The sequence below is a fragment of the Porites lutea genome, chromosome 2 (genome assembly GCF_958299795.1).
Source record: "Porites lutea chromosome 2, jaPorLute2.1, whole genome shotgun sequence".
In the NCBI taxonomy this organism is placed as follows: Eukaryota; Metazoa; Cnidaria; class Anthozoa; order Scleractinia; family Poritidae; genus Porites; species Porites lutea.
The window spans coordinates 56,457,309-56,482,975 of NC_133202.1; the positions used below are offsets into that span (position 1 = coordinate 56,457,309).

The 25,667-nt window shown below is 39.7% G+C and overlaps 1 protein-coding gene across 3 annotated transcripts; it reads right to left on the reverse strand.

The window, feature by feature from the left end:
- Window positions 1–1,855: 1,855 nt before the first annotated feature.
- LOC140929135 (transcription factor HES-1-B-like) lies at window positions 1,856–25,667 on the reverse strand. Of its 3 annotated transcripts, XR_012164698.1 has the most exons (9): window positions 25,482–25,667; window positions 20,535–20,650; window positions 19,448–19,626; window positions 18,766–18,912; window positions 18,096–18,218; window positions 17,748–17,906; window positions 16,678–16,934; window positions 4,615–4,710; window positions 4,011–4,064 (listed from the first exon to the last, which is right to left on the reverse strand). XR_012164698.1 is itself a non-coding variant. In XM_073379003.1 (8 exons), the coding sequence occupies exons 1-8, from the start codon at window positions 25,588–25,590 to the stop codon at window positions 15,777–15,779; spliced, it is 1,104 nt and encodes a 367-aa protein (XP_073235104.1). In that variant the 5' UTR covers window positions 25,591–25,667; the 3' UTR covers window positions 15,349–15,776. The 3 variants fall into 3 exon arrangements, 2 of the variants coding, with proteins under 2 accessions (XP_073235105.1, XP_073235104.1); XM_073379003.1 differs by lacking the exons at window positions 4,011–4,064; window positions 4,615–4,710 and adding an exon at window positions 15,349–15,790; XM_073379004.1 differs by lacking the exons at window positions 18,096–18,218; window positions 18,766–18,912; window positions 19,448–19,626; window positions 20,535–20,650; window positions 25,482–25,667 and adding an exon at window positions 1,856–2,533 and having other exon boundaries at window positions 3,980–4,064; window positions 17,748–17,904.

Here is a 25,667-nt window from a genome sequence, read left to right on the forward strand (position 1 = left end):
TCAGTTTCTAACCCTAACCGCTAACCTTTGAGTCATTCAGCGTTCTGCATTTGTCGAACTGAAGAACACCGAATGACTCTAAAGTTTAGTGATTAGGGTTAGGAAACATCGTGAATGAAGTGTTAGGTCTGTTTTCCCAGTTAAATGACCCTAAGTGGAACCTGATTCTCTCAGTTTCCCAACCCTAATCACTAAACAGTCATTCGGCGATCTGCATTCAACGTTCTGCAAAATACCCCTGCCGCTTCTCTTTTAAATAGCGTTGACACTTCACCTTGCTGTAATTAAACCCAATGTACAAAAAGTTGTTATTATACAATAATGTTGAAGTATACAAGCTTGATGAGAACACTGGATGTGAAGGCGACAAAGGCGGGGAATTCGTGCTGTTGTCAGTCTTATTTGCAAAGCAACTTATAAAGGGGAAGGTAGCCTGGGTCCAGACTCCGCAGTGGGGAAAGGGCAAAAAGCGCGGAACGTGAAAAAAAAAAAAAACGGCCAGCGGACCGAGCCGACCGGTGTACTGGGGTAGGCGAAAGGGAGGCGGAGCCTGGAGACATGCCTTTGATGCCGCCGATCCGCCCTCCAGCAATGAACTAGTCATTAAAATGTCATCACGTCAAGTTCTCAACACGGATGTCAGCGTGAGCTTATTATGTCGCCTTTGTTAAAAAAAAATTGTATTCCAGACGAGTAAGAGTGAAAGCAAAGAGAACGCCAACTGGAGTAACACCTACTTCGGCGAAGAGTAGTAAGGACATTTTACAGGAAAATGCGCCGCGTCCAACCGGAGAAAAACAGCCAAATAGATTCGCAAGGAGATCCCTCAAGTTCACAGTGTGCGTCATAATGCTCGGTTACATAGCTTCTTCTAATAAACGTACCAGACGAAATGTGGAAAAATGTGTAAGTTTACCATCTTATGCGACAGATTATTCAGTTTGAGTGTATTCCTGTCGTTGAATTTGTTGTCCGTTTTGTAAGTAATTTGTTTGCTCAAAATCGTTTAAAAGTCAGTAATAATCATTTTCCCTGATTTTCCTCAACTGCTGTTGTCTTTGTGCTAGTCTGCGAGCAGATGTTTTTTTCTTGCATGCATAGCTTTTAGCGTTAACGAAGTCGATCGCCCTTAGAGTTGCGTATTCGGTCTGTTAACTACGCGACTGACAAGCGACGCGCGCGAAAGACTCACACGCTGAAAGCAAGAGAGAAACAACTGCTCACAGGGTAGCTCGGTACAGTTGTGGTTTACGCGTTCTCGAAACACAAGGCTTAGCTGTACGCAACATGTATTCTTTGTATATTGTATCTACTGATTCTTGGGTTTTATTACGCTTTTGGAAGGAGCGTTACTATAACGCTGTGACTTTTGGGGCCAATCGCTTTGGAAATGTGACCGTAGTTTTTCACAGTAGAGTTATATGAACTTGAAGCTCGATATTTTGAATGCTTAGTTTTTCTTTCCGCAGCTGATCACAGGCACATTTTTTGCTCTTCTTGGCGCCGAAGGATAAGCGAAAAGTCACGCAGAGAAATTTGTTTGCTCGCTCGAAATCCTTGTGTTCACAAAATCTTTTTTCCGAATGGTAGGCGCATGACACTGAAACAGCGCGATACTGTCAACATGAAGCCATTTGACCAATCAGAGCATGATAACAGAATCTGGCATCATGGAACGCCGACATCAAAGGCATGTCTCCAGGCTCGGCCGCCCTTATCCCTTCCCGAGACCACCACTGGGCTCGCTTCGCTCGCCGATTTTTTTTCCCGTTCCTCGCTTTTTGGCCTTTCCCCACTGTGGAGCCTGGTCCCAGGTTACGGCGGCGGAGGTAAGGGAGGGCAAACAAAATGACTCTGATAATCTTAAAGTTCTTTATTTTAAAATCAAAATCTCCAGCAAATATATAATATTAGTATTAAAACAATCTATTTAAACTTATTTTACAAGTGTTGGAAGTAATATTAAACAATTTGAACAAAATCTCGTCCAACTAATACTCTGTTGCCCCGGCGAAAGTTATCCAATACTTCTGCCATACTCATCACCAAGGTCGCCAGAGGGGGTCCGTTAGGTGTAAACCCGATGAAGTCCTACTTGGGACCAAAGCACGGTGTACCCCTGAGGAGCTCCCAGAATCCGTACTTAATACCGGCAGATATTGCATTGGAATGGTCCCAGTCGAAGGAAGTATCCGGTGTCTTTGAACCACATATGGCGAGATAGTGGCCCGAGTTGACGAAGAGCCGGATTCTAGGGGCTCTCTAAAGAATATCTGTCGTGGTTCTTTCACAGCGAGATCCCCAGAGGCCTCGAACTTGATAGATGCTGGGATTCCTGTTAGCGATGGATGTATCGGAATATCGTTTGCTACTCTTGGTGAGCTGGGGCAGTTAGCAAGCTGAGACAAGATTTGCACCTTTAGGTCAGGTGCCAAACGATCGTCTCTGACCACACTCTCTGACACTTCCGCTACACAAGCGCTGAATCCCGCGCGATACTTCAGCAGTAAGTGCGGGTCTGACGAAGCCAACACTGTGTGAAAAAAAAAGGAACAAAAGTTAATTTTCTGAGAAAGCTCAAGCCAACATAATTCCCCACTAACTTGTTCTTATTCTTGTGACTAGTGAAACTGAAAGAGTTCATTAAACGGCCGTTATCGTAGATTAATTGGCTTAACGCAGTCTACTTTGTTTGGTATTGTCCATTACTTTTTCATTCGCTAGGCTTACAATGAAATTACCTGTAAATGACAAAATCAAAGCTTCGTAACAATCATGTCTTTCGAGCGTTATATTATAAATTACAAACAGTAAGGATGAACTTTGAAAACCAGTTTTCGAAAAACTCAACTGCAATCCGTTCTTTAATTTTTCCCAACCGTGTCTTTTTTTGTATTTGCTGAGTTATGTACAATATCCTTAAATGATTTTAGCGGTTCTTTATATTTCGCTTGGTTGCCAGTTACTGAATTTGGCTCATTTTCGTGACACAGTTTCTTTTAACCAAATATTAAATATATATATATGACTTTACACATGTGTGGCTCAACGGTTCCCTTAAGTTGTCATACTAAAAGGCTAAGTGCAGAGAAAAGAATAAATCAAATTTACCAAGAACAAGAAGGGAAACTGATTATGAAATAAAGTTCACAACATTTAGTTCATGTTTTTGCAATTAATTTATTTTTCCTTTTAATAGAAAAAGCAAACTTTCAAAGAACTTTTTTCTTGTTAATCGAAACTATTCAGACATTTATACCATCTCATTCTGTTCCCGTTACTGGTTATTTTTGCTGATTAACGATAAAGTTATCCACAAGACAATAGGTTTGAAACGTGATAACTTCGTTTAGCATTGCAATTTCTGGCCCCCTGCAAATCTAATTTTAGACATAAGAAGCGGAAGTGAATTTAATCACAACAATCGATAAAGGAGTGAAAAGTTTTGAAAACAAGCGGTTATAGATTTATTGAACAATTTCGATAAGAAATTATTACAAATTGCCTAAAGGAAATCAAATTAAGCAGCCAATTGAAGATCTTACTCTACTAATGCACACTTAATACTCTACAAAAGATAATTGTATATTACAAATGCCTCAATATATTTTTCACCACATCTTGTTCTTGCCACTAGTATTCTCTAAGAACTTTTAGTTTCTTCTTTTATAACCAAGCTTGGCCAGGGCGGTGCAAATGACGCCCAAAGCTACTAACATAATTAAGCGGTATTATAGTCTCTCTTTTTTGCAGGTTCAACGCTAATAGTGCGTTGATTAGAGAATTAAAGAAAGCTTTTGCCGCAGATGTTCCGCCCGCCCGCCAAGCACCTGCCAATACCGGAGATCCGCCACAAAGTAAAAGAACCTGCCTTTTTATTCCCTTCTCGCGGTTAAGTAATTAAATTAAATACACCACCTCAAGATTCAGACTGATCCATTAAGTCATCATTATAAAGTTATAGGTACTTATGTCTTACCTCGCTGGTGATGCCTCAAGCTACGTAGATGGCGAACAGTCATTTCTAAGATATCGGCCTTTTCAAGCTTTGTGTATCTTGAACTCTACAAATGCGATTACAATAAGGAACGTTAATACTTCCCTTACTGGAGACAAACACAGCAGTCACGTAACCATTACAGTTAACTAGCTATGGTTAATTAACAGACCACTGGCAAAAGAAATTCAAAATTGTGAACATCTACACGAAAGTGGCTAAAGTTGTGTTTAACACTGACGTGGGAAAAAGATATAATCACAAGATCCGATTGCATAAACTGTAAAATGTCTAATCGAATCAGTGATTCGCGGCAGTATGTCACGATCGGCTTTCGCAACGAGACAGATGTGACATTAAAAACTGTTCAAACATTCTTGACTAGAGAGAAATTCGCGACCCCTATACTAGGCATCCGTGAAAATAAACCCGGTTCATTCACAGACAAGACAAAGATCAAAGCAGACCCATTCATGCATAAAGTTAGATAGAACAAGTAACTTTAACGAGTTCATAAACTTGTATCTGGACAAAACAAAAAGTTTTAATTTAAAAAATAAGGATGTCAACTGTATTGAACATGTATCAATGTTTTGCTGCTGACACAGCGGACTTACATCTCTGTTCTGCGCTTCTAGAACAAGTCTTTTAAGTTCTTCAAGGCTTCGGTTGATTCGCTCACGCCTTCTTTTCTCCATAATTGGCTTAGACCACTACAGAAAAAAACAAGAAAGATGGCCGGGATATTAATTCATCTCAATTAAATGTCATTCGAGACAGAACAGCTCATAAGTTGAGCAGTCGACATTACGATCAGCGCGCTCTTTACAAGATACTAAGATAACTTTCATTAAGCAATATTGTTTAACCACAAAGTATTAAAGAAATACAAGTTTTTCCAAGTTACAATTTTGGAAGTCTGGTTCAAGGGATCGAAGATTGCAAATATTTTACAAATGGGGGAAGAGAGATTTTACCTTTCGACTTTCCGAATCATTCTCTTTCTCCAACTTGGAAGATTCCTGAACCATGGGTATTTGGTTTGATCGTCTTAATTTTAGAAATAAAAAATTAGGGAACAATGTCGGCCCTATCCTTCTACTACCAAAGAAAGTGACAAATGAACGCGAGTTGGGTTGAGCACGGCGTTTTTATTTACTTTCCCAGCCGTGGGAAAATCTCTTGCTCCGAGTTCCCAAACCCAGCTTATTAACATCGTATTTTGTTTTTAAAGAGCCTGCATTTTTGTCAGATGAATGGTATTTTGGCTTTCACTGGCAGCTGAGACTGATAGCGTGAGAACGAAGCAATGTGATTGGTCACTCGGCACTCAAAAACAAAGCGTTCCCTGCACGCGCTATGCTAATAAGGTTAAAACAGAAGACTCGCGCATTCACCTCTACTCGCGCGAAGAAAAGAAAAAACGGCACTCTCGTGCAATCAAAGCAATATTTCATGACAATTATATCACATTAACGCCACTTAACGCCCGAGACTTGAAGTCTACTTGACAAATCAGTGATACTTTTCACCAAGCCATAGCGTATGAAGTCGATATTATTAGGATCATTTTAACCACTTTTTATTTTACTTTACTTTGACGTAAGGGATACTCGGAAGAGCTTAAGCCCGGGGTCGTGAGAACGACTTGAGCTAATTGGCTGTAAAAAATAAACAATCGACTTTTGGAATGATCTACTGCTTCGAAGCGCCGTGATACACGATTCTTCAACGGGACCATTGTTGTCGGTATAAAGCAAAATGTAAATAAAACATTACAAGGCCATATTCTGGAGCACGTGTTTGTCTTTGTGTGAAAAGTGTGTTTTGTTCCCTGGCATTGTTTTACACACCCGCTCGAAACAAAAGTCTTTGCAAACACACTACATTTGTAAAACAATACCAATGGAAAGTTCCCACGCAAGCAAAACCAATCTTGTAACCGAGAAAAGAAGCTCCTCTCTCGTCACAACCTAAAGTTCCTTTAAAGCAATATCTTGAACTCAATAAAATACGTGGTGCAAGCAATTACCATATTTACCATTATTTTCAGCTACGGCTGAACATACTACTGAAGTGACTCGCAAATTGGTTTTTTCATTTTACAAAATTTTAATACAATACATTTTTTAGGATGTCTTTACTGGACGGATATTTTAGAATAGCAATCGAAAAAAGAATAGGAAAAACATGGTTCAATTCTGCTTGATTCAACTTGCACAATGTAAAAAAGAAAAATATCCTACAAACTTGATATTGTGGAAAAACCTCAGCCACTAAACAGGCTATCCCATTTTTTTTTACATGCTTCACATAAACTGAGTAATAAAATGTGCAAAATTGTTTAACAGTAATGTCAAGTCTCTCGATTTCATGCGTTTAATATGATTCTATTTGGTTGTAACTCGAGTTTGTTAATGATATATTTCAAGCGGGTACTCTGCTCTATTTGACGATCAGCAGTTTCACGACAAAATAAGTCAGGGGCGTATGACACAGTAATAAAGGTAAAGGCTACATGTATGTAACACTTCGAATGCTTCCCTGCCTCGGAAAAAAAATAATAAAAATGACACCGCAGGAGTAATTAACAGGATGGGGGATCCAAGAAGGAGCAGGTTTAAAATTTTAAAACGAATAATCATGATAAAGCTAACTGTTGTTTAAAGATCTTAGTGTTATATGCACTTCAAAATGCACAAAAAGAGAAAATTTCATGAACCAAACCCAAAAATATCCGTCAATGTTCGGCACGGACAAGGTGCCTTTGGTTATGCAGTGAAATACTACACCTTTTATCACTAAAATGGCCCTCTCCTTTTGTTCCTACATTTTAAAAAAAGCAACTAAGAATCGTTTCTTTAGGCGAATTCACTTGCTTACTACACCGTAATAGAAGCATTGCACGGGACACGGGTCTGGCCCTGCTCCTTCATCTACACCAATGGAAAGAGGCAAACCACCAAGACTATGAAAAAAAAACGGCGAGCAAAATGCGGTCACTTTAGACTGGTTAAACTGATATTGATACTCAGGCTAACAAGAGAAAGTATCTGAGGCGGACATGTCGTAAGACGTAGCAATGACTTTTCATATGAAGCCTTTATGTACTGCAATTTTGTCACGAATAAAATCACTGCTGAGTACGGAACTGATGAATGGCTCAGTATCTTCAAAAACGGTTGGCTTACAGTAGAGATATACCCACTTTTAACAAAATGTAAATATATATCATTTAATATTTTAGAGATTCTTGACAAGTGGACAAACTAATGTTTTTTTTTTTTCAGGGGGGAGGGAGTGACTACAACAAAATCGTCTCTAACTTCGTGATGAATTCACAGTCAATTTATTTAACGGTACAGAACTGCTTGTTCGTAGGTGATTCACTCACCATTCAAAAACATTTTTCGACTTACAGTGGCCCTGTATAGGAGAGCGGTCAGGTGTCGAAAATCTCTAATAAAAATTTTCAGTTTCCAGCGCAAAGAAAGTTTAGAAAATAAAAAAAAACCATCGAGAAAAGAATAGAAGTACAGTTCAAGGGAGAAATAACAAGTATATGATAGAGATGTCTCTGTTTTAGGAAGAGGGCGACTCAACGTCACTGCACAACTACAAAGTGAACTTTTGCAGCTGCATATTATAGGGGATGTAAACACTCAACGACAACTTTTACATTCTATTTTAAAAATTTGATGTGCTCCCTAAAAATTGAACTCCAGGAAAACTCGCCTTCATTTGACGAATTGAGCCAGTCGAAATAACCACCACAAATTTTGAAAAAACGCGAATGCGCTTTAAAAATGACGTTCGGCCGTTACTGTCGCCGTCTTGCTTGCTTGAATTCCCCTATTACAGAGGCCGGAGTTGTATAAAACGGTGTTCCGTGTGTAGCAGAGAGGTGTCCGTAAGAAGAGCACTTGACACAGTTTGTCAGTTATCTCGCAAAATCCAGTTAGTGTCGCTGTCGACTGGATTATTAGTAAGTTCTTTCACTGAGCTTGAGTATAACGATTCCTTGGGATCACTGAGCGAGTGACCCCAAAATAAATGTGTCTATTGGAGCCTCCTTCAAGTCTTATTAGGGTACCATTACTGGTAGTTTCCTAGGCAACGGGGTATAGATTACAGACTCTTAAAGTTAGGAATTGTAAAGCCCAGCTGTTCAGCTGCCACAGCTGCTTGATTACTAACTAATGATGTACAGCAGACAATTTTGAACTCAACTACGACGTTATTCAAATAACAGGTATTCGAAAATGAATAGCAAAGTTGAGGGACCACCGAATGACGGTCAGTTATGCTGAATCTTGGCGGTTCTTTGGTAAGCGACGACTGACCGCATGCTTGCGACTCAAGTCCCAGTTTAAATGCAAATATATCAGGACGACGTAAAATGGACTGGCGAAAGAAAATGACAAACTTCTGCAAAACTATTGACACAAGAAAGTGTTGTTTTACGGGGAAAAAAAACTTCTATCCAAGTTCAATCAGGATCTAATTGACACAATACTCTTTTAGCTTAATATATAAGAAGCACATCCATTAAAAATATTTTATCTACAAATTTGAGTGTGCTTGTCTTGTACTGTGTACTATTATGATAAATCCTTTTGTTGTAGTTTTGTTATGACTCTAGCGACGGGGGAGGTCTTGTAGAGTGTCACCTCGAGACGAGTGTGAGTTCGAGTTTGCAATGGCTGTCAGCAGTCAGACCTTCCATAACTTTGTTTCTTTGGATCAGCAGCAGGTGCACTACTGAGCCAGACGAGGAGTTGTCTCTTTTACTTACCAATTGTTGTTAAAACGCTTCTAGACAAACATAACCTGCTATCAAACATTTTAATTTTAAGTGAGTAACGAAACGGTTATTAGCCCGTAACGTTCACACGTCTGATCTAAACAGACGCTTCGGTTCTGAAGCATAGTTACGTCATCGGTCAGAGTGTTGTTGCTTCTTGATCAATGATTGGGTGCGCCTGGGAGAGGCATACATCCGGGCTCTACGGGCGAGTTACTTGGAGGTTGTTAACTTTACGTTATTTCGGTCACGAAGCCATGTCAAACACCGGGACAAGCGTTTCACCCAATATCCAAAACACCTCAAAATCGCCTTAAAACTGATATCGCCTAAAACCACTCGGATCAACCGAATTTCCGTCTCGGTGTCTGAATATAGGAGACGTCATCTGATCAAAGCCTTGATAAGTACATACACCCGGATAGAATAATCCAGTATAAATGAGCAAGATACGTCCGCTAGACCTCAAACACCGTAAAGGGGTTGATATTCCTCTTTACCCTTTTTTTCATCATTATTTCTTCCACCTCTCTTAGGCCTGTTTCAAACGTCGCGCTACTGTCGTGCTAAGCTGGCTCGACTTTAGCTTGACTGCAGCACGACAGTAGCACGACTTGGTTTCAGACGTCGAATTTAATTCAGTCGAATAGAACGGCTCTTGCCGAAAACAAAACACAAAAATATAGAAATGGTTTAGCAAACTTTAAAATGTATTCTAATGTATTTATAATTTATGAATTGAGTTCGGCACGGAAGCAGCACGACGTTTGAAACCAAGTCGAGCTACTGCCGTGTAGCACGGCAAGGCTTGCCGTGCTACACGGCAATAGCACGACTTGGTTTCAAACGTCGCGCTACTGCCGTGCTAAAGTCGAATTAAATTCGAGTAATTGAGTTCGGCACAGCAGTGGCACGACGTTTGAAACGGGCCTTAGATTACTATACCTTATTGGTATTTAATTTCACGATTTTGGTGTGACAATATTTGGCAGGGTTTTATTTTCGCGATTTCAACAGCCAAATATGAAAAAAGGGCACTACATTTCGAGATTTCGCGTTCTCGACTTCATTTTAGTTTTCAAAAGCCGTCTGAACTTATCAAAAATTTCTTGATAAACTGGAACAAGCAATGTGTCGAATTTACGTTATTTCACAACTGAGGAAACAAAAGGAAACGTAGCAGTAAAACCAGTTAACAATTTGTGCATTTGTCCATACTTATCCTGTATATGTTGTTGCTATCACATGTTAATAAATTTTTCTGTGTTTTCAATTTTCTACATTTAATTTAAATTCGGGGGTCGTTATTTTCGCGAGTTTTTGACAATGAAAATCGCGAAATTGAGTACCAATAAAGTACGTCACTGACGTCAAACTGAAGCCGCTTTTCCTCCTTGCTTTAAAAAGACTTTCTGATGGACTTTAAACTATTATTTTTACGCAAAGGTAAATTGCCTGAAACAAGAGCTTTGTTTTTAAATAACTGTTCTCAAAATTCCGACACTGACAATTTTTTGATTCTCACAGTGGAACCTCACTGAAAAAGAGGTGAAAGATGCCAACAACCATTTGAAGCTCTAAGGCCCGGTCCAAACCAATCCGTTTTTATTCTCCTTTTTCAAAAAATTCTCATTCAAACGTTGCATTAATTGTTTTTGTCGGTCCACACATCTCATTCTGTTTCTAGTTGAAGACGGATGTTTTTTTAATCCGAATTGGTCTTCAATTGGCCTTGAATCAAATTCTCCCCAGTTCCTCTGTGTACGCGGACAGTGATTTCCGCCTCCAAGCTTTTCTACGTCTTGTCCAAGGACCGCGGAAGAGGGCTGAGAGGGGAAGGAAAGAGGAGGCCGGGCAGGGCTTGTACCCCTACGAAATGGCGAAAAATGCATACAAATCAAGACAAAACTATCAGACTGCACTAAATTATCAATGATTATATTGCAGATAAGGCTTGAGAAACTCGGAAACTAAGCTTGCGCTCCTTGAAGTTAAAAGATAAAATTGTTCCCATCTCAAAATATTTAGATATGATAGAATAAGCCAAGACCCTGACGGATAAATAACTTCCAAGAAGCTAGGGGCGAACGGGAGAAGCGTGACCCAAGAGAGCCGCGCTTCTCTCGAGGTTGAGAGATGACTGGGGACGAGTCAAGCTCGCCCGTTTGATTTTCTGACGCTTCAGCGTCAGTAATTGCTCGCTCAGACCTAAAACACAGGGCTACTTCAATTTTTAAAAGACGTTTTCTGAACATTCTCTCCCTTTGATGCAGCAGACTTGAACACCAATATTTTAACAAAGAAAATCTGAAATCTAACCGGCATCCTTTCGGCAATAATGGCGCAAATTGTGAGGGCTTATAAGTCTGATATAAAGGGAGTCATGTAAAAAGAGCAGAAAAACGTTGAAAGGTTCAGGACAGACGTTAAAACTCTTTTTCTCCTAACATCTCAGTCAAAAAGTGGCGGGTTTCCCACCCTCTCCGCGGTCCCTGCAGTCTAACCCACAACATCCGAGTTGTTCCGTGTTACTCGCCTTTTAGGCTTTACTACCTCTGATCAAGCGTTTTATAAAAAAAAGTGAACTTAGTTCCTAAGCAGGGATACCCTGCTGGATTTGTATTATGGTTACCCTACCTTCCAGAAATTCCATATGGTCTTATCGTATGGTGAGGTTGGGGTGTAAAGGAAGGCCTCATTATTGTGACAACCCTCCATCGGAAATAGTGAGCTTGAACATTGCAGATATTGTTATCCTGCACGAAAAATAAATACCATCATTTCATGTTTTCCAAGAGCACCGTTAAGGACAAGAAAACGACGTTTTCAAGTGTCCAATCTAGAGCGGTTTTGAGAGGTTGCGGCGTTTTCAGGTGACTCTTGTGACACGAGTGGACGGAAGGCAAATCAGGAGAATAATACAAGTTTCCCAAAAAAGGAAAGTGTAAACGGGGCATAGGTTCCAGCAACTGGCAAATTTTACTTCCCGCCTTAACTTCCTTAAAGGTACGTCCGCGAGAGTGGCATTTTGTCACAAACGTCTTGGCCACTCGCATTTACATTCACACGCAGTCGCATTTCGCAATTAAGCAAAAAATAGAACTAGCGATTCGCCACCCCAGCCCCTCCTCTTTTCCTCGACAGCGTTCGTCGCCTCCTCCCAATTTTGCTCAAGTCATACATACAGACCTTGGCGATTCACCTTAGCGAAGCTCGAATAGTTTTGAGGCACTTGCTTGCTTGTGACTCGAGGGAAAAAGTCCACGTTTACACTGGTGTTCTCCGGCACTTATGCTAGTTCGGCCGGCTCCCAAAGTTGATGTGAACTAATATACTCCAAACTTTATTTAATACTTACAGATCACAATGTACACTAGATATTTGGAGTACCGTAAATGGCATAATAGACACCCACTTCTATATAAACGCCTCTTATCTAAAAAACACCCCCTCTACGCTGTTTAAATTACATTAGAGGCCCCTCTCTAATAAACGCCCCCTATGAGAATTACTACAAAATGCTAGGAATTAGCAAAAGAGAGCAAAATCATTCGATTCATTCAGTTTCTTGCCTTATTAACGAGGCTCTGTGTATTTCATCTTGCTCAATGTCATGTTCAAACTAAGGATAGACTAATGAAGGTAACACAATGACCCTGAGCGAGGATTCTGACATCGATGTTGTGATCTAGACGTATCAACTGATGGAGTGAATATTCCGCTATTTTCAAACTCTCTTGATATTTTTACCGGAAGCTTATTAGTTTTGTTGGGCTTGTTAAAGTCACGAGAATAAACGCCTCTCCCTTTTGAACGCCTTTTATCTAAAATTAAATAAACGCCCTGAGTGTTTAGTAGGTCATTTACGGTGATGACGCCAGCAATAGAGCAATGCAGGCTCGTTCGTATTGATGCACTTCGTATTTTACGTCAGGGTCACCTGTCACTCACCAACTCAACCAACAACGCGAGTAAGTCAAATGTGCCGCCGACGAGTTGCGGGACTCTGATCTCGAGAATAAAGGCGAAATCTTTCCAACGTAAACTATACTCCCTGGGTTTCACCAACCCAGCCTTTTTTCCCTTCCAGTCACTCACCAATTCAACCAACATGGCGAGTAAGTCAAATGTTCCGCGGACAACTTGCGGGACTCTGATCTCGAGAATAAAGGCGAGATCTTTCCACAGCTAAACCATATTCGCTGGGTCTCACCAACCCAGCCTTTTTCCTTCCAGAACAGCTTTCTCCTTTGAGTGATCAGAAGCAAGCTTCAACCAAAGTCGCAAATTTCAAGTAAGATATTAGATTCTTACTAAGTAAGAAACAATTTAAGTTATTTTGAAATGGTCACACCATGGAGCAGAAAAGTTAGTTTGACCTTGATTTCAGTCTGATTCGTTGATAGCCTTGAAGTACAAGGCAAGGAGCACGAAGCAATTCATGTTTCCATGGTTACATTGTTAAGCGGTCAGTGCTTTTCACAGGGCACAGTTATCACAAACAAGTATACTGGGAATGGAGACAGCGGACTGTTTTCGTGAATTGAACGGATATTTAATTTCAAGATGTATAACTTTATAAATGTAGTACATATAAACTTAACTCCTCTGCACCCTCAACATGAGGTTCGATCCTGAAAAAACTCAAAGGCTACACATCATGTATTTTGTCTTTGCCTCCATGAATAGGACCCGAGACCGAGCACTAACAAACCCAAATATGGGACCCCTTGACTGATCAGTGTACGAGAACTACTTTCCAACCAACCAACAGAGATCGTCCGGAGAAGTCGTTGGGTACGCTGCTGTTAAGGACACGGTACTGTACCTGTCATGTCACGGGAAACAAAGTCCCCATGCGGGAAAGCATTCTCGGTGGGAATGGATTCAAAACACGTCCACAAATCTTTAACACTAACTTATGCGCCACAGTATCAAACGCCGCTGCGAAATAACAAAACTAGAATTAAATATTTTCGGTCGTCAAGACTGAAAGAGCAATGTTGTTATATAGTATAATGAGGGTGCCTAAAGTAAATTGGTTTGTAACGGTAAGAAGACTGGAACACTTTAATAAGGTTGCTGTCACTGCCGTACGTAGTGAGACAGTGGTTTAGCCACAACTTTCACCATAAAACGATGATCTCCCGGAAACGAGCTCTGTCAGAATGATATTGCTTGAAGTGAGTCTTCCATCACTTCTAATTAGTATTCTTAAATAACACAAGCATTCAATTCGCGGATAGCTTCCAAGAAACCAAGCGAAAACTTCATATAGACTTTGCAGAGCATTATTTCCTTGGAAACCGTCCTCGAATTGACGTTTACGTGATGGCGTTTACACTGAAAGTATCAGCGGTTTCGGGGCAAGTAATCAGAGACGCGCAACCGAGGCAATTGTTTGTGTATTACTGTAACAAGAATCACATAAACCTACAAGAAAATGCTCGATCGAAGTTAAAGTACAGCTCTGTAGCCGTTCTTTGCGCTAAAAGAGCACGATGTTTCGCGCACTCATAAGTGGTCATTGGTAATCGCACAGATATAGGAAGGGTTAGCGCGGTTTATCGAGGAGTTGATTTCTTGTATCGCACACTACCTTTACATCTTATATTTTATTTTATGACGCTGTTACTTTTACGTTTAACGATTATACTGCGGTGGGTTAACGATTTATTCATAGCCGTGAACCTTAACAGGCGAAATGAAATGAGACAACGTCAAATTGTAAGGCAAGGGATAGGAAGTTATTTAAAATTTTCTCTTTAATTTGGTTCGGTCTGTAAAGGCAACAATTAGATCAATTCTGCCTCCAGACATTTTAGATTCAATCTCTCTTATATTCAGCCTTTAAACAACTATAGACTCCTAGAGGCGATTCCTTTTCATTCACAACGTAACGATTTGTTAACGTAACATTTCCGAATTAGCATCGAGGGACGATAGTTTACCTAGACTACAGATTACAAACATCGAATCATAGAAGAGAGTAAAAGTTCTGGACTTGCGCCACCCTTGTTCAAACGGGTTTTGAAGGGATCAAGTGTAAACCCATGGTTTAGTGCGGGAGCGATTTGGAAAGTCGACAAAACTGTGACCGGAAAAGGGAAAGAGATATCATCAAATGAACAGTCAATGTCTTGAGAAAGTTATACTCATCATTCTCCGCGGCCGTGTTCCCGCGTGGTAAAAGGATAACAAATTTTTTAGCTACGGATAAGACTGTAAGTAACCGCTTCTTACTACGAAATAAACCGACGGACATATAGACGAGTCATGTATGATACATTTGTATTCTGTGATAGCTACCGGAGAAGCAGAACACTCGACAAATCGAAGATCGAAGTGACGAAGATACACGATGTTGGCATCCGAACAAATTAACATCAACTAAATTCAGACTAAATTCGCGAGAGCCGACACTGAGCTGCCTAAACACGCGGGAAAGCAGCTTCCAGTTTATCCGTAGCTAAACGTACTTATTTCACTGACAAACGAACCGAAGTTCGAGGTTTACGATAGTTATTGGAATAACCGAAAATTGAAGTTCATTCTTGCACATATACAACGCTTTATTAGCAGTTACTAAAAATAAATGAGCCATGCAAGTGACTACGAAAACAAATAAAAAGTTCTAAAAATGTCGCCTTTCAAACTTGCAGAAATTGTCTTTGGATGTACAACACATACTTAGAACTCGATAATCTACATGTACAGGCTGTACTGGCGCCGAACAAACAGATCGAATACAATCCATTGACAATGTTCGTGGAAGGGGCATCGATTATCGCTTCGATTCAGCTTTAAGACAACTCAGACTCAGTTCATGGAAGAATCGGGCGATGACAGACTTATGACATGCTCTGGAAAATATACGTTACAGTAATTACTGGTAAAAATAATGACTCCGGCAATAAAGGAACTTGTTAAAACTGCAATAATCCTTGGCGAAGTACGGAACATTTCTGCGTCGGATCACCAGTCACGGCCTTGAAACGAAATGCAGGAACAATTAGAAAACTGGAAAACAACAAGAACTCAAATCGAAGTTAAGATGACGGTGGCAAGGTCGAAACGGAATTCCTTTTTGCTGAAAGAAAAGAATACTAAAATACATGTAATAATATAACAACACCCATCCCTGACCCCAAAAGGAATCCAGCAACACTCTTGCTATCAATTTCCTCCAACTTATGACACCAGCAGCCAGTTATAGTGAACCGTTTACTTCAACATTTTTTCTTCAACATACGCTCGTTGAGTTGGAATGCAAGTGTAAGCATATCACTGTGACAAAATGAGGTGTTGCTAGAACGTTTACATGAGTTTTTCTCGAGGGCGATGTGTCGTAATGCCACAACGACATCGAAATATTTAGCTGCTGGAGTGTTTTAACGTAGATGTAATTGTCAGCGTTCTTTTTTTCGTGTTGGATCAAACTTACTAGCCGAAATTATCGGTTTATTATAAATTTCGCTTTTGCACCATGACAAAGCAGGAGTCCTGCCTAATTTTCGGAAGACCGATTTGATACCATTTCTAGACTTGTATACCTGTATCTAAGTCGTTAGTTGCCATAACTGTCCTCCAAACAATCAGTTATTAACCAGGTGAACAGGAACCCTATTTCAAAGTCAATTTATTGAGCAAGCTTCCGAAACGAAAGATATTGTTTCAAGACGATCGAGTTGATAGAGCGGAGATAAAATTGGTATGAAACCACCAAAAATTTGATCTTCAACGCACCAATTTTCGGACGAGCACTAAACAATGCCATATGAAACTGTACGAATGCTTCAGTGGCGACTCGTACACATGCAAGGTACATGTATGAAACTTCTCTCTACCAGCCTTTACACTCGAAATAAGTTCCTACCTCCTGAGTAAGATCCAGATGAATAGGGCCTGTCAGCAGGGGCTCCATATCCTGCAGGACGAGCACGGTCCGGTGGAGGGCCATACCTATCAGGGGGTGGACCATACCCACGGTCTGGTCCCCCGTAGCTCCGGTCACTGCTGCTATAACCACTGCTGCCTGAATCATATCCACCTCTCTCCTGGCGGTCACTACCATAGCTACCTCGATCTGGAGCGTAACGATCATCAGATGCACCTCCCGAGGCTCCACCATATCTGCTTACAAACAAACAAGAGGTTTTTCTCTGGGTATTATGATTTTCTCTTCCCCTCAAAAACCAAGAATTATAATAACAAATTTGAATTTGATCTGGAACACATTTTTAATGTTACATAAAAAAAACAGAGAAGGTTTAAAAGAAATAAATTCCCAGAAGAGCTACAGTACCGCTCAAAAGCAAGTTACCAGTCGCGTCTCGCTTCCTGCGCGACACGGCGCCATCGTGACGAGTAGGCAAACGCGTGAGAAATTACAGTGTTTGTATGAGAATCTAATGTCGAATAATTTCCGTAAAACGGCTGTTCTGGAAAAAATATCAGTTGTAAACTAAAACTAAAAAGCAAAGGACTGTACTAAACAATTATTGGGGCGTTCATGTGCGTAAATGTCTCCAGAGGCTTGCTTTAGCTTTTCCATATATTTGTCTGTAATTTTTCCCGAGACTTTCTTACTGACAAATGTATAGAACATTTTAAAAAGTGGTTCTAGGTCTTCTAGCACATGTAACGCCCTCAATTTTTTTCAGCAGAATCCTTAAGAATAAAGCTTTAGTTTACAATTGATATTTTTTTCAGAACAGCTGTTCTACGGAAATTATTCGACATTCGATTCTCATACGTACAAACACTCTAATTTCTCACGTGTTTGCCTACTCGTCAAGATGGCCTCGAAAACCGTGACAAGGTCTATTGCCAGAGAGTACAAAAGCTGGTCATAACAATATTGTGCGCCTCATTTGCATATAAGAAACGGGTTATAATTATGAATTGATAGTCCTGCTTGGTGACAAAATTAGCAAGTTTGGTTACCTGTCACCATAGCCTCGATCACTAGAATATCCCCTATCAGAACTGCTGTAGCGATCTGAACCTCCATATCTGTCCATGGGTGGTCCATACCCTCTGTCACTACTGGAGTAGCTACTACCTCCTGCACTGCCACCACTACCACGCTCTGGGGGAGGATACCTGGAAAAACAACACCACACACACACAAAAGCTATAGACACTCAAGTAGAACTTTAGGACAGGATTAAAAATTAATAAAGAACTCTCTAAGGAAGCTTGATTTAAAAAACTATCACCTTTTTGTAGGCAAACATCCTTACAAACTGTACATGTAAAACACTTCAGAAAACAACAAGAGTGTGCGTATACCTGCTGCCATAATAATCATTTCCATAACTTGGTGGTCGTTCCCTTTCACGATCGCTGTAGCTTGCACGATCATAATCTCGTGATGGGTAGCCACGTTCAGGGGGAGGGCCATAATCATCATATCTAAGAAAAGAAGGTCAGTAGTTAACAATATTGTTAAGTTCTACAATGTGTTTTAACAATCCTTTACAGCAAACATTGTTTTGCACACATGTAAATAATGAAATGACATCTGCTCACTAAACACGTACACTGCAGTTTTGCAGACTACATGCACAAGTTCAAAGAGACTTGAATACATGTAACATTAAGATTTGATTCAGTAATGACGTAAATTGTCAGTTGTGAACCTTTTTGAACATGTATGATAATGCAAACAATACTGTACACTGTAACTGACAAATAAAATTACTGTCAAAATTTTTAAAAGGTCAATAACATCAACAAAAAAACATTAATACTCATGTACATGTATACTGTACTTGTTTGTTTTGTATCACTGATAGGTACTGTACGCTATAATAAGACATGAAATGTCATCATCAATCATGACCTGCATTTATGTACATATAAACATCCCAAAATGCAAGAATGACCCTTTTTGCATTGTTGTAGGTAATTTGTTTTTAATTTCTCACACAGATATTACTGTAAAAAAATTTCAGATCACCTGTCAGGGGGTGGGGGTCCTCTTCGTGGCTCTACAGGGGGTCCCCTAGGTGGACCTCGACTGGGAGGTGGCATATCCCTGGGAGGTGGCATGTCCCTTGGAGGAGGCATGTCCCTGCCACGAGGAGGTGGGGGACCATCTCTTGGCCTGAAGAGTAACAATAATGATACATAATACAACAAGTCAATGGAGTCACAAGCCCTTCAAGCAGAGACAAATTGCAGTATGGTTAAAACTGCAATTGTGCGTTTTCGTGGCGAAGAACTGTATATCAGAAGGAAGCAAACTACATGCACAGTGCACCGTACTAGGTTGTTCATGAAGCCAGAATACAATCACACACAATCTGGGAAAACAATGTCACACCTCTATTTAGAGGATTTTTGCTGTACTACAGCTGTACATGCTAATTTTGGAACGGTTCTGCTAAGCAGTCAGCCTCTATTGAGCAGCCAACTAGGTACGGTGTATGACCTTTGAAAGAGAATTAATTAAAGAGGGATGTATTCGTGAAGTCAACTCAATTTAAGATATTTTCTCACTTAGACTATTTTCATGTCAGTTTTCTCAGATGGTGGTGTAACACACAAAAGCAGTACCCTTGTACTGTATACAGTATTATGATACAAGTGGCAGTTTATTTGCCTGATTAAACAAACAGGTGAATCAATAGTATCCAGACCTGCTTGGAGGACCACGCCCAGGAGGAGGTCCTCGGAAGGGTGGGCCACGGGGAGGACCACGCCCTCGGTCTGAAAAGCCTCCTCTGAAACCACCTCTTCCTCCTCTCCCTCCACCTCTTACTGAACCGGATGGCTTGTCCTTTGCATACTCCAGGGTCATTTCATGATCAAAAAATTTCTTGAGAATGAGACACAACACAGTTTGAGACAAAGGAAAAACCATAGGTAAAACCTTATTATTGTTACCCAAAAACACAATTATCTACCAACTAACAATCGTTCTGTTACAACTACGGTTGTAACCTGCATACACCGTACATGTATATAAACCCTTGATTTTCAGCAACAGGCCAAGGGGTACTTTAGTGTAAAAGAGGGTGGTTCTCATGCAGACAATGATATTTTTTGGCTAAGCTTCAGCTTACAGGATTTTTATCTACAGTTTCTTGATTACACTGCAAAACATTCTCTCAGGTCACCTCTAAAATGTACTGCCATGTAAAACAAAGTATAATCTTGGCAAAATCATTGCAACATGATTGACAAAATCATTTTTGTCAATACCGCTTGAACAATTTCCATTTTTTTGTGTCAGTTAAACCAGTCATTCAAACTTTCAGATTTTCTTCAAAATGGCTCCTGGTAATAAATCTTTTGAAGAAAGTCAACTTCTTTGCTTTGTTTGTTTGCTCTTATTCAAATTTCCAAGGAATGCTGTCTTTTCTGCTGCCATCAACAACATTTTTTAGAAGATTTTAAATTGTTATCATTTTAATTCTAAGGTTGTGCTCTCAAAGGAGAATTCACTTCATCTACAAGGGGTGCCCAGCACAAACGTTTCGTGTTAACATATTATTTGCTCACCCAAAGGCAAAAGTATTCACCAGGGACCACCAAGCTCTACTAAAGCACAAACCGGAATTCCAAGTTACATGAACATGTAAATAATTATTGTACTGCTACATGTACATGCCTTGACTACAATGTATTCCTACCATGCAGCAAAAGTATAACAACAAGTGACAACCCTATCACCATTTCGCTAATAATTTACTATTGTAATTGTACATGGTTAATTACAGGTACCTTGCCGCGCTCTCCCGCCATTGACGACATTGCCTCTTTAGCATCAACTTCATTTGTAAAGGTCACATAGCCAAAGCCGCGACTTTTTCGAGTCTCACGGTCAGTAACAATTATTGCTGAAAAAATTAATGAAAATTTTCCCAAGTCAACAAAAACATTCAAACTCAGTTTCACTAAAAACAGAATGGGTGAATGATTGTGAAACAATCCCAAATGACTTCTAACAAACTGCTAGATTTCCCATCCAATAGTCCAGTCACCACAACCACTCACAGCAAGGAGGACAAAAGTGCGACCGCTTTTGATTTATTCACATTCTTTTGTGTAGATTTAATCCAATCAGAAGCCAACTGGAAACTGTCCTCGACTTCTGATTGGTTAATGTCTGCACGGAAGAATGTCAGTTAATTAAAGGATGTAACACTTTTGGGCTCCTTGCTATAACAATCGCAGTCAGGACACATTTTGTACAAGGTTAGCCCCCATGCCATCTCTGAATATTGAACCTTGGCAACTCAAAGTTGAAAGGGAGGTGAAAAACAGTTTGGGTTAGCTGGGGTTCAAATTATTCAAGTGAATATTCAATTTTTCATGTAAATTATTGAAATACGCATAATAAGCATCAGGAAATACAAGTCAATTGCATCAGGCCGGATGTGTCCACGCATCAGCTGAGCTGACAAGCATGCGTGTCTTCTCTGAAATAGGTCAGTGCACATCAAGACTCATTAGTATGTATGAGCTATCTCCTTGTTAATAGACGTGTAATGTGTACAGTTGTTAAAAAGCCTACAAGAATCAAACTGACAGATTGGCACAGACTAAAATTTTTCTTATAACACACCGCGCAAATGAACTGTAAAACTGTCACTTGGCATCCAGACACTTCCCTGCAGTACCCTAACAAAATACACTTAAAAGTGTAAAAACCTGATGTACATAAATTTTGATTACAATGGAAATAAGATTTGCATTTGAATTTAACTGCTCATACAGTCTCAGAGACATTCAATATTCAGTTACTTCAGAAATGAATTTCAACAGTCTAAACCTGAAACATAAATTATAAAAATTGATTTTGTTTGTTAAGGAGACAAAAGTGGAATATTTTCTGTTTCATTGCATCAGTTCTTTGCGTGATCATCAGTTTGAGTTGCCAGTTTCAGATGAACATTGGATGAACATCGATGACCAACCCAAGTGTGTGAACTTTTGATTCTCTCATGCAAATTTATTTCATTTTGTGCCGATTTTGTCCTCGTTAAAATGCAGGCACAGGCTTTCAGTTCATCAAAAAAACAGCTGGTATTTCTTCAGGAGTACGAACCTAGAATTACAGTTACATATAAAAGTAGGATGCTGAGCAATTTTGTAAACGCAACCTTGCAAGTTGCCCAATTCAATTTGATCAATCACGGTCAAAATACCGCATGAAAAGTTCCTTAGAATGAACAACTATCGAGCTTCTTAACACCCGAGAATTTACCTTGTTTTTTACAACAATGCCTAAAAGAACAAAGCTGTCACAGGGGATAACACAAGAAAAATCTTTTCCTTCCTGGTGCGCCTGAGCTAACGCAGATACTCATCAGCGCTGACATGTACTTTTGTCCGAGCTGATGCATCCATTACATCAGTTTCGCACCTCCATTGTTTGCTTAGTCTTGGTCTGCATTTAACTTAGCAGGGGGTTCGACCAATTCTAGCAAGAGCAAGACCAGCTTCAATAGGCCATTTGCATGATGACATTATTTTACTACTAAGACAAGAATCCTTCATCCTTCAGTTCACTGGGATTACCAAATTTAAATATAAAAGGCAAAATGAAAAGGAGTCTGGTTATACTAGTAAATTGACGCCATTGTGCAAATGGCCCATTCTATTTTTTATTCAAACATTTTTGACACCTTAGTGCCAGTAAATGTTAATACAGTACCATTCAAAAGTAAGTTGTTCGTAATTGATTGTTTATAATTGATTAAAAGGATTTTGTTTCAAGTACCGTATTTATTCGAATAAGCGCCCAACCTCGAATTAGCGCCCACCTCGAATAAGTGCCCATACTAAAGGCAGAAAAAGCTAATAAGCGCCCAGCCTCGAATAAGCGCCCACCCCCTCCTCCTCCCAATCAAACTCAAATAAGTGCTCACCCCCACTCCACCCACTTGAGTGAATAAATTCTAATAAGATACTTCCCCGAGGACGAAGTTTTCTTCAAAGGATTTTACAGAAATCTTGCTTTGTTACTTCCTCGCGTTTTGTTATTAGCATTTCTTGTTTTGTTGCAAAATAAACATACTTCACTTGCTGAAAATGGTGAAAATTTAATAATCGCCCAGCCTGGAATAAGCGCCCACCTCGAATAAGCGCCCACCCTCAAGGTCCAAAAATTTAATAAGCGCCCAGGGTGGTTAATCAAATAAATACAGTAATTTGCTCTCTACTCTCGATATTCGATTGCTGCGAGAATCTACAACCAAATGTACAAGTTTTGAGCATCTTCTAACTTCTCTCACGTCAAAAAAAGCTTTCTACTCCAAAGAATAACTAACTCTATTCTTGTGAGAAACTCCTGAACCAAATGTATGCAAATTATACAGTAGCAGTTGACATTCACATTCGTTCACACGGATGGGGCGACACTTAGCGTTGAAATCTTAAAACATGTTCGAACGGCATTTTGCATCATTTAAATAGCAGAAATTGTCAGTAACAGTTGAACTTGAAGAGCCATTTATGACTTTTTACCTGTAAAATCCAAATACACATAAAAGGTAGCTTGTGTAAATAAATGAAAAATACACGACGGTGTGTAAACAAAGTCTCAAAGGGCTTCCAATTGCTTTCAAATTTTACTTGCTGATATTTTTTGGATTGCCTGTTTGTGAATGTCCATCCGCATTATTGCAGTTGAATGTCTGATTGTCGGTGTCTACAGTTGGAGGGTTTTTTTTCGCTGGAAACTTTACCTGTAATTTGACCTCTTGACTAGAATTGCTGTTTTTGTGATATGCGATAGCATTTCCATTTGATATTTCGCCCTTTGCTTTTTATGAGAAGTGATTGTGCACATAAAAGTTTCAATTTGAATATACATAGCCACATGGTGTTGTAAAAACAGTCTACTCATTAACCCGGAAAAAACAAAACTTCTGGTTCTGGGGACTCCGCAGTTGCTGATGAAGATACCAGATGATCTAAGCGTTACACTACTCAGCAAGGAGATTACACCATCTAAGTCTGCGAAAAACCCGGGGGTTACAATGGACTGTAATTTAACGTACAATGAACATATAACTCAATTAACTTCGAAATGTATAGGTAGCCTTTGTCAAATAAATCGCGTAAAATACCTGTTTGATTGGCGTACATTGATCACTATAATTAATTCTCTCGTATTCAGTAAATTATTGTATTGTTCATCAGTATGGGCTAATACCACCAAGAAAAACATCGAGCTATTACAGACAGTGCAAAATTTTGCAGCCCAGATAGTTTCTGGAAAAAGGAAATTTGATCATGTCACAACTATTCTTAAGCAGTTACAGTGGCTGCCAATTGTCAAACAACTTGAGGTTAGGGATGCTACTAGGTATTTAAATGCTTAAATGAACTTGCTCCTCCATATCTTTGTCAGAAGTTTAAAACCAGATCGGAAGCGCACAACTGCAACACTAGGAATAGGGACCGCCTACATATACCACTCTGTAGGAAGGCTGCAGGTCAACGCGCGTTTACCTTCAGAGGCCAAAGGCTGTGGAATAGTCTCCCAGACGAGTTTCAGTCTATCACTAATTTAGATGTATTTAAAGTTAAAATAAAACAGCATTTTTTAATGGTATTTTTGGAAAACTAAAATTTAGATATTTGACATCGTAAATTAAGCTGAAAAGCCTTTTTGAGGAGATTAATAAAGTTATTATTGCTATTGGTTAAGTTTCAGAAAACTTCGGAAATCCAAGAGCTTTGAAAACAATATTTTGTCTCGTGCAATACAGTCCGCTATTGAAATTAACATTGCACAATTTTTCATCACAGTAGTTGCAGTCACGTGCTAGGCAACAAAAAAGTTCATGAGTATCATGTTCCATTGCGGAAGAAACAGGCCCAATTTTAACAGAATTATCTCAAAGACCTCAAATTTTTAAAGAACGTGCAAATTTCCTAATACAATAAGAATCATTGTTTCTCAGAAGTTCTGTTTGTTTGCATTTGGAGCAGGCATTTGAAACTTTACCTGAGGAAATGAAGCTTGATACAGATGTCCTTGAAGAAACATTCCCTTTATGACTCGAATTGGTCTTGTTTCAACCATACATGCACCGTCGTTTGTCCAAATATAACCATGCCATGTTGTGTTACAGCGTTAGGTCTTTGTAAAATTATTGAGAACTCAGTGATGGATGAATCTCTTGTTTTCTGTACCTCGAGACTCAATCCTCGACTCGCTTCTCGGTAGCTTGTTCTCGATTCTCGATTCAGGCGGGAATCGAGAAGCGCAAATCGAGTCGAGAATCGAGACTCGCAACAAACTGCCAACTTACTTTTGAACGGTACTGTAGCTTGTAACAACTGACATATAAGCTCACACTCAGTTATCTTATGTCATTTCATGCAAATTAAACTAGAAATTCAAGTCTCTGATATACATATTAAGTCTGCAATACAGGTATATAGTTAAAGGAAAAAGCAATAAAGTCTAGTGTACTAAAAAATGCAAGCGCCCACGTGATCATGCCAAGGAAGCCTAATTCATTCGGGCGACACGTCGAAATTATATCTTTTGCAAGTGTACCTAGATAGCCCAGACCAATATGTACAATCAGAGAAAACGGCGACCGTATTTTCTATAAGCTTGCTTTTTTACGCAATAGGGAAATAAAAAGTTTCCAGGCTATTACATGTAATTATTGATCGAAGTGCTAATCTAAACTATTGAATACAAACCTTCCTCAATGTGCCAGAAACGAGAAAATACATCATGCAGAGCCTTGTCGTCGACCTTTGGAGGGAGCCCACCGACAAACAGTTTTCTCCCACTATAACCTCCAGTCATACCGAATTCGAAAACGGCGATGTCACAGATCAAACAGCTGTCTCTTCCAAAATGTCTTCCTTCTTCGCCAGACGCAG